The sequence below is a fragment of the Centrocercus urophasianus genome, unplaced genomic scaffold, assembly GCF_019232065.1.
Source record: "Centrocercus urophasianus isolate 14NV4802_14NV808 unplaced genomic scaffold, USGS_Curo_1.0 seq_13, whole genome shotgun sequence".
NCBI classification, from domain to species: Eukaryota; Metazoa; Chordata; class Aves; order Galliformes; family Phasianidae; genus Centrocercus; species Centrocercus urophasianus.
This window is the reverse complement of record NW_024884475.1, coordinates 30,251,432-30,260,901: the sequence shown is the minus strand read 5'-3', so window position 1 is coordinate 30,260,901 and position 9,470 is coordinate 30,251,432. Positions and strand designations below refer to the sequence as shown.

General features: G+C 41.8%; 1 protein-coding gene across 1 annotated transcript; it reads right to left on the bottom strand.

The window, feature by feature from the left end:
• Positions 1-980: 980 nt before the first annotated feature.
• LOC122156612 (alcohol dehydrogenase class-3) lies at positions 981-9,250 on the bottom strand. The gene is made up of 9 exons (XM_042811479.1): positions 9,147-9,250; positions 7,432-7,533; positions 6,737-6,878; positions 6,059-6,146; positions 4,679-4,898; positions 3,866-4,126; positions 3,027-3,162; positions 2,179-2,317; positions 981-1,284 (listed from the first exon to the last, which is right to left on the bottom strand). Exons 1-9 carry the CDS (start codon positions 9,156-9,158, stop codon positions 1,260-1,262), a joined length of 1,125 nt encoding a protein of 374 aa, XP_042667413.1. The 5' UTR covers positions 9,159-9,250; the 3' UTR covers positions 981-1,259.
• Between the last annotated feature and the right edge of the window lie 220 nt (positions 9,251-9,470).

Here is a 9,470-nt window from a genome sequence, read left to right as displayed (position 1 = left end):
AAAAAAAAAAAAGGAACTTTTCTCTTACCAAGCATCCTTGGCTTTTAATGTACATAACCTTTTAAACTAAGTAGATTTTCTGCCTCTGCTTTGCAGTTTGTTTCGCTTGTTTTTCCAGATCTGCTGCACTGCTTCCAGGTTTCAATTCTACTAAGTTGTATCCGGTCAGATTACATCAGCTATAGTTTAAGAAACCCTACAATTTCAAATTAAAGCTCTTAAAACACAGCAACTCCAACAAAATAAAGAGAAAGAACCCTGATGCCTTCATTGGACCCAGCCCTTTACTGCTCCTCTGTGATTCCCTACTTCGATAGCATGATCCCACTTCTGACTGCTTAGAAATAACAATCACAAGCTGTATCTACCACTGTTGTTGGTTTTTGGTGGTTTTTTTTTTGTTGTTTTGTTTTGGTTTTTTGTGTTGTTTTTTTTTTTTGTAGTACTAGCTGCAACTCTGCAAATGCTTCTTCAGTTGCCAGTAAGTTTAAGGAAATAGCAGAATTTTCTCTGTGCTACTGAAGTCTTGGAGGTAACACCATTAGGGCAAGTCAACAAAGTAGTTTTATGCTATCAACTTTACAAAAATCCTGCCTTCAGCCACTGTAATGAGCCAGATTGAAAATAAGGCAGAATATAGATTTGACTTTCCAAGGAAACGTGAGTACATAGACATTTTTTAGGTCATTCATCCAACCAGTCTGCTCTCCTACTTGGCTTCACAGTAGAGCTTGGTAGTAGGTACTTTGTAGTCCTTGAGCAGCCTCAAAAGCTTGCCAGTTGCTACAGTTTTTATTCATCTCTGTGCAGTTGCAGCACACTGATGCTGCTTCTCACCCTGTTATTCTTAGCAAACCAATGGATTCCCCCATCATTTTCTATTTAGTTCGAAAAATGCTCATCCGTATACTGTAAAACCACCTAAAGAAAACAGTAAGATACAGCCATCAACGTCTTAATGATCAACAATTTCAACACTGTTTAGAAATATGCTTTTATTAGGTAAATTGAGTTAGGCACAATTACATTTGAGGAACAGATACAGAAGTTCCAAAACCAGTATTTGTTATTTATATAACACTACCCTGTGGTTACTGATTATTTTTATTTTCCCAGAAGAACAGGTCATTTAATATTTAGAACGCTCCTCCTAAAATCCCAGTGAGTTTTCAGTTGCAGGGTCCTACTCCTTGTCAGCAATCCCATTATAAAAGGACAGTTACCACATGGCTGGCCAACTGGAAGGTTCATGGCTGCTTCTAAAGCTTTAGAACTGTTCGAATGCTTAAAATGGAAAAGAAAAAAATAAGAGTTACAAATATGTCAGTTTTCAAGCATGCTATGACATTATCTCACTTCTATTTTTTCTAAGAATGAAATTGCACCTCTAACAAATATTTATTAAAAAAACCTGCCTAAAAGTGTTGATAATGCTCATTATCCTTTATCTTTAGTCTGTTCCCAAGCAAGATATACTCGGCAGGAAAGCTTTTCAAATGATGTGTGTCAGTTTTCATTAACTTGCCAAATTATCTATGAGGAGAACTAATGTTTACAGGCATTCCCCCTTTTGGCAACTTGGAGTATTTTAAGTAACTTACACTGCTTTTTTTTTTCCCCATCATCTGCAGTCAATTGCAGAACTTTGCAGTGTGAACAGTCCAAATTGCTGTTTATCTTACTAAAGGAAGAAGCCGTTGTAAAAGCTGTCTGACCCTATTAAGAAATACAAACTCACATTAGCATTCAACCCCAGTTCAAACCACAGAGAAAACACCTGAAGAAGTAGCCTATTAAAAGCTGACTCTTAAGTGACTCTTTCTGCTGGTAATCTATCTTAAGTAATTGATGAAAATAACTAAATAGTAAATTTCAGAATAACTGCTAAATTAGACTCATGGTTTAATAATTGTAAAAATGTATTTGGTAAAACTGTCTTTTGATCTCTGTTTTTCTAAGAAGGAATGTTTTGGCAGTAGATTTGGAAATACAAAGCTAAGAATAGCTTATCCTCTTTACCTGTGTATTTTCCTTATACGTTGCTTGCTTTTTTCTCTGCCTCTGATTTGGCATGTGTTCAGAAGCCCAGATAAAACATCTCTGTCTCAGAATGAACGTGCACAGTATATGCCCGACCCCTAAAGAAACATCTACACCTTTCAGTGTTACGAACATTACCTTTTTCCTCCATGCAGCAGATCAAAAGCCTCATTAATTTTGTCAAAAGGCAGGGTGTGAGTTACAAACTCATCTACTTTGATCTTTTTGGACATGTAGTCAGTCACCAGCTTTGGTACATTGTCAACGCTCTTCCAGCCTGAAAGACAGCAAATACACATTTGTTTTTGCCCTTTCCACCCACCTCTGAACAAAGAGGGAGGAAAACATAACAATCTTTGGGTGTTAACCAATAACCAATCTGTGGGTGTTTATCTGATAAATCTGGAAAGGAACAGAGACTGCTGCTGTCTGTCCCTCCTGCTCTAGTCAGGTAGTGAATATGGATTGAAAGGAGAGTACAAACCTTTCATTAGTATTTCAAAACTCAACAGCCCTCACCTAGAAAATCTTGTACTAGGCTTCTCCATCAGCCTCTGAACAGACCTTTATAACCCAACTAAGTTTTGTATTACTTGGAAAAAGAGGTCCATAAAGAAATTCATCAAGTTTACTGGTAACTAAAATTTTGAACAGGTTTCTGTTGGTGGCGGTTATAAAAGAGCTATAAAATAAAAAGTTCCCACTTTAGCCCAAAGATCTGCCTACTGACTAAGTGACACAAACACATTTACGTGAATTCCCATCTCCACAAAGGTCATTTTACTACATCCCAACGTCTAGCTGATAAGAAAGCAGTTACACTACATCATTTCCCTTAGAACTTTATGGTTGTATGGCTATATTCTCTCTTTGAAATATGTGATATGCCATACCAATGTGTGTGCAGCCTGTTCGTAGGAGTATCAGATAAAGTACCCTCACATTTTGTAAATTAGTTTTATCCCCAAAGTAAAAGAGTTATTCACCTCCAAACGCAGTCCCTTTCCATGTGCGACCGGTTACCAGCTGGAACGGCCGCGTTGAGATCTCCTGACCAGCAGCAGCTACTCCAACTATCACGCTGACCCCCCAGCCTTTGTGGCAGGCTTCCAAGGCAGCCCTCTTCACACATGGACAGGACGAAACAGAGCATGTATAGCTAACGTTTACACTGCTTAGACTGGCACAGGTTTCAATTCCCCTCTCCCTCAGTTAATGAACTGCCACATTAATAATTTAAGGAACAGTAAAAATACAGTGAAAGTTACATTAAGTCTCCCATTTGTTCAGATTCCTTATTCTGCTAACGATTCATTTTGCTCTTTTTTTTTTTTTCTTGTCTGGCTTCCAGAGAAGTTACTGTGAACTCCATCTGGGAGCTGGGATAAATAAGCAGAGACCAGGTAGACCATGCAGCTTAGCAATCTTGCTGTCATTCCTGAAAACCTAGCTTTACACTCACTGTTTCTAAAGGTTAAATTAACTGTCTCAGAAAGAAGAGAGACACTTAGCAGTCCTTGAGATTTTACTATTCGTGGTATAGTATATTTCATATTGTATTTGTTAATTAAAATGATTACAAAGAGAAAATGTTTGCATAGTGTAAGAACACTATCTTAACCTAAGAAGTAGCATTTTCATTAGGGTTGGATATAAATTGTCCTTTTTAGTCATGGTAGTTACCATTACTACTTAAAAATAAACTAATGAATTACCGTGGCATGTTTTCTGTAACAAGAAAGCAGCTCATTTTCCTGTTCAGCTGAACAACTAAGTGGCACCTAGCTAACCAACCCCCAAGTACTGCATTTATGCAAACACTCACCATGACTCCAACGTTACCAACACACTCGAATGAGTAGTCTACACCACCATCAGTCATTTCAACCAGCACCTCCTGTATGGGCTTCTCAAAGTCTTGAGGGCTGATGCACTCAGCAGCTCCAAACTCCTTGGCTTTGGCATAGGTATTCTTGTTTATGTCAATGCCAATGATCCGGGATGCTCCTGCTGCTTTACAGCCCATAATAGCAGCCAGCCCAACTCCTCCTAAACCAAAGACTGCACATGTGGACCCAGGTTCCACCTAGGTGAAAAATAAAGAGCCATGAGCAACAGAGAAAATTCATCATTCTATGAGTGGTTGAAAGATCTATTATGAAGAAAAAGGGGGGATAAATACAGTAGCTACAAGATCTTAAAACTTAGATAAGGCAAACTCCACAGAAAGCTCACACAAGAACACTCTTCAAGTGCCAGGCTTTCTTTTTTGACCTGACTCCACTTCCAAAACTTGCCCAAGCCTCATGCGCACTCACCTACCAGCTCTCTTTCTCACCCTGACCTTTGAAACTATCAGACAGATTTGCACTGAGATTAAGGTGACTTTGTAATTTCTGGAAAGGTTGATATAAAAAAAAAAACGATGCAGAATCTTTTACGTGCATTTCCTCTAATTTTCTTCTAATCTGATCTGGCCTTTATTGAGATGTTAGAAATTCTTAGTTAAACCTCATGAAAGACCATTAAAACCCAGAAAACTTGTACATTGTGGTTCCAGTGTAGTCCCTAAAGTGTTAGTGTACTTTGGCTCAGATACAGTTGCAGAGAAAGGCCAGAAGCAACCAGAAGCCTTTACCTTAGCAGTGTTAAGAGCAGCCCCATAGCCTGTAGAGACGCCACAACCCAGAAGGCACACTTTATCGAGAGGTGCTGCAGGATCTATCTTAGCTACTGAGATATCGGCCACCACTGTGTACTCTGAGAAGGTGCTAGTCCCCATGAAATGGTAAATCTGCTTTCCTTTGCAGGTGAATCTGCTGGTACCATCAGGCATGAGTCCTTTCCCTTGAGTAATTCTTAAGGCAAAGACAGGAAAGTAGTCAGAGTCTTTAGCAGTAATCAATCTCGCTAGAGGGTATCCTTTCAGTCTACTTAAAGGTACAGTCACATAATTGCACAACAGATTTTTGAAACATTGCAACATACCATAAATTGACAGAAATCAGACACTAGATTCTTAACACTTTGTGCTGTTAATTCCTCCAAGGAAGCACAGAAAGAACTGCGGAGGTTTTCAGCATGCTACCAATCCTAGCTGCTTGTGCCGTAAGATGAGAGTACCATACTCCCATCTTCACCTCCTTCAGTCCACTTCCCTGGTGTAGCACCTGTAGTTATGTCACTCTAGCCTTTGGTTTTGCAAGACTGTTTTATTCGGAATGGAATCTATGCTGTAATCTCACTTATTTTTAAACAGGAATTTAAATAGAGTGCCCAAATAGCAGTCATGTTATTCCTGTGGCCTGCTGCTACAGAGTGGCAGCATGCTCGGGTGAAACAAAGAACTTCCAGCTGAAATTGCAGCAGAGTAACTTTAAAGCATGAGAAGTATGGAGAGCAGCTCTTAATTTACAAAATGAGATACCATATTTCTGTGGGCTGAAGATAGTGACCAAAGACAGATACTCTCCCTGATCACCAGAACTCACTGTAGTACCAATTGCTTCCACCCACTGCATCCAAGCTAGACCACCTATCAAACAATTTTAATGGTGCGTCTGTCCCAAAGACAGAGTCCTTCCCTTCTTTGATTTACCACCTCTACTGCTTATCAGCTGGAAATTCAACAGGGAAGCAGGTGTTCAGGAAAAACAACTTTCTCTGTAATTCTGTACCCCTCAAAACCTCTGGTGTTTGCACCAAGAGCTAAATTCTCTGAAGTATTTCCCTTAAGTATGGATTAAATATGGAATTAGAGCATTTATGTTTTCAAAGCTGTGGAAAGAAGCTAACAGCTCTCACCTTCACAAATGTGAAAACAAAAAGATTTATTCAAGACATATTAAGGAAGAACATAAAGGAAAAAAGCATATACTTCCCATGTCATAAAATGATTCACCAACAGTTCTACTTCTCAAAGAATCCCTCAATTATTTTTGAAAACTACAACAGGTATATGTTCAACAGCAACTAGACTCAAGACAGCAACTAGGATCAAGACAAAAAGCATACAGACCTGATCTTTTGGCACAGATTAGTTTTAGGATTCTTGCAGAACTTGCACTCACCACACTGGGGGATGTACAGAGGGATAACAGTATCCCCTAGTGAAAAGAAAAAAAAAATGGCTATTACTGAGTCAATGAAGGCTTTAGGAGAAAAGTGAAGTTACTCCATTTTTACAGCTTTTAAATAAGCAGCTGCTCATTTAAAACTTCTGTGTGTTAGAGACTGCTTAGAGTGTAGAGAAGCACTGTTTACGGAGTGCTACCGAGAACACTTTCTCATACCTGAACAGACAGCTAATCAGAAGTTTATCTTTCCAGAACAAATAGGAACATGACTGTAAAACAAAACAACCTCAAGCTAACAGAAACATGATTCAACATTTTTAAGCTCTTTAATTAAAACAACAGGTGATAACTATCACTTGAAAAAAAATAAATCTTCTCATTATGTTGATCCAACCTCAAGTAAGAAATCCAGCGTCTTCCAATCATTAAACCAAGAGCACATTGAATAATTGGCATTATCCCTCACAGACAAAAGGAATGCATGCACATACACCCTAAAATGAAACATTATATTAACTCCTGCAATATATCATGTGAGTAGCCAGATTTGACAGTTGATCTACTAAAGTGACACTTTACTACGTGGTAGTAAATGTGGAAGATGCCAGGTATTTTCTTACCTGGCTTTACTTTTGTTACTCCTTCCCCAACACTTTCTACAATTCCTGCTCCTTCATGACCCAAAATCACAGGGAAACATCCCTCGGGATCAGCACCACTCAGAGTATAGGCATCAGTGTGACAGAGAGCAGTGGCAACTATCTGTAAAGAAATATATAGGCTCAGGCATCTTGAAAAATACTAACACAGGTTTCAATATTTCCCTTTGGTTAGTAATTCACAAAAACTGCCAACAGAAGCTTTCTGATCCAAGCAACGTGTGTGATACAACAAGCTTACTTTCACTCCTGGCAAGGCAGGTGGTACATCATACTCTGAAAAAAGGAAATTTATGATGATACATCTTCTCATTTCCATCAACCACCTCCTGATGTTAAAACAGACAAAACACATCATCTAGTTTCCTCAAGCTAGGAATTAGTAGTCCAAGTCTTCTCAATGCAAGTTGGGGTCCCAGATTTGAAATTACTGATCCCCAAGTCTAGCTATAATTTTTAGACCAGACTGAATTAAGACCAATAGAAACTAAAAATGTTTTCCATAAACAGAAGATCTACACCCCATAGTTTTCTTCGTTACTTCATTCTCAACTCAGCCTTTACACTTTTCATTCAACATTTCCTCTGTTGGTAAACAAACAGCTTTAATACTCCACGTCCCAAAATATAATGCATACTGTTACCAATTTAATTACCTTGATGCGGACTTCATGAGCTTTTGGCGGAGCGACCTCCACCTCCTCAATAGAGAGAGGTTTACCTGTCTCCCAGGCAACAGCAGCCTTGCATTTAATAACCTAAAAGACAACAAAACAAAAAGAGGACAGAACATTGATTGTTTCATTTAAGTTTAATTTTTGTTCAGCCAAGCAAAGAAGCAGTAGAAAGGCAAGTAGGTTTTGGGAAGAATGCCAGATCTGAAATATGTGATTTCAGCACAAAGACTTAATTGCCCTACATTTCACAAAGTTAATGAGTGAACTAACATGTGGAATTTGAATGTTAGCCTCTTACTGAGCAAAAATATAATAAGGAGAAAACAGGCAGGGTATCAAATAGTCCATGTTTTGCCTTCTGTTAGATCCATCTTTCTGACAATGCAACGTACAGTAATTTCCTGCAGGATACCTGTGAGAGAGCTGTAGAATCAAACTCAGGGCTTTATCTACAAGCATACAACCTGACCAGGAATGCCATCACTGACTTGCTTGCCTTGGAAGAGGCCCCTCTACAGTCTAGTCCAGAACAGCAACCATATATTCTGGAATAACTTGGTTATGCCAGAACTGATCTTGCACCCATTTTCTTTCATGCCAACAAGGACTCAGCCATTGCTATGATGGCTGAAAAGACAAAGTACTGTATAGTGTGCATTAAGAGTTGATATAAAAAAATGACATTCTGGTGCATTCTATCCATGGTGCTCCTGTGGGCTTCTCCCAAGATCATCCACACAGACACCCAGCCTTACTGATGTCTCGCTGCCTGGAAGAAACAGCAGCTCCAAGACATTCTGAGTTTGCTGCACCTGATTCATCAACTGTATACAACAAAATGACGGGCACTTTATGGTTTTTTGCAGCACTTTTAGTCCTATGCTGCCAGGTAGGTGAAACAGCACAGCTGCAGGCACTTCCTTTGGCTCAAAGCATGCAGAAGTGACTGCTGCCAACCCAAAGGGGCCGAAGTTTTACAGCTCTACAAAACGGGCACCATTCCCCCAACCCACGGCACCGTGACTGGACACAGCTGCCCCCCGCTCTGCTTTTTATACCCTGGGTAAATACTGCAAAAGCACACCAAGACCAGATGCGAGTTGCTGACTCCTAACTGCCGAACGTGCCAGATTTCAGCAAGAACTCTGAATTCGACAAACGAAGCGCAAAAGGCATCGATACTCTGCAACAGCACTGCCCGATTTCCCGTAGAAACGGGGAAGCGCTCCGTGAAAATCCCTCGGCAGCCCTCCCGCTCCTCGCGGGAAGCGGCTCTTTCTGGGGGCAGCCCCGAATACCGCACTTCGGTGAGCTTCGGCAGGCAGGCAGGCAGACAGGCGGGCGGGCGGCTGGGGGGAGGGGGCAGAAAAGTCACCCCGGAGGCTCTGCTCGGAAGTCCCTGAATCTCACAGCGCGCATCCAGAATGGAGCTTCGAAACTCGAGGTGCGCGATGCCGGCTGCGGTAACACTGCCACTCGGCACAGCCCCGCCAGCCGCAGCGCCCCGGCCCGCCCGGCAGCCCCGCGCACGGCCTTCCGCCACTTCCGCCCTCCCGGAGCGAGGGACCCCAGAGGTGCCGAGCATACCCCCGCACCGCCTCCCGAAAGCGCGTTCTTAGGGGACAAAAAGGGGAAAAAGCGATAAGACCGCTACGCTCATAAGAAAAAGAGTTCGGATCCGCACGCCATCTCACCCCGCTGGCCATGGCGCACCGCTCCCGAACGGAGAAGAAACGCAGCGCCACCCACTTCGCGCGCGATGCGCACGCGCGATGTGAGTGGCCGCTAGGGGGCAGCCATCGCTGTGAGGGGGGCGGTGTTTGAGCGGGAGTTGGGGTGGCGCTCCTAAGGGGCTGAGGGCGGTAAGGCGGGCTGTGCCGTGGCCTGCGGTGTGCGGGTGCTCGCTGCTAAGGTCAAGTGAAGCTTCGGCCCCTTTGTGTTAGTAGCCGAGGCTGAAACCCAAACATTGTTTGTCCCTCGTTAAATTCAGCTTTGCGGGCCCCTTCTGTGAGCTCGTT

Excerpts from the sequence above, each read along its gene's own strand:
- LOC122156612 (XM_042811479.1), bottom strand. Across the intron at positions 4,899-6,058 it reads AATCTGTGCCAAAAGATCAG|AATTACTCAAGGGAAAGGAC; the intron begins GTCTGTATGCTT and ends CTTTGCCTTAAG. Across the intron at positions 1,285-2,178 it reads CTGCTGCATGGAGGAAAAAG|CATTCGAACAGTTCTAAAGC; the intron begins GTAATGTTCGTA and ends TTCCATTTTAAG.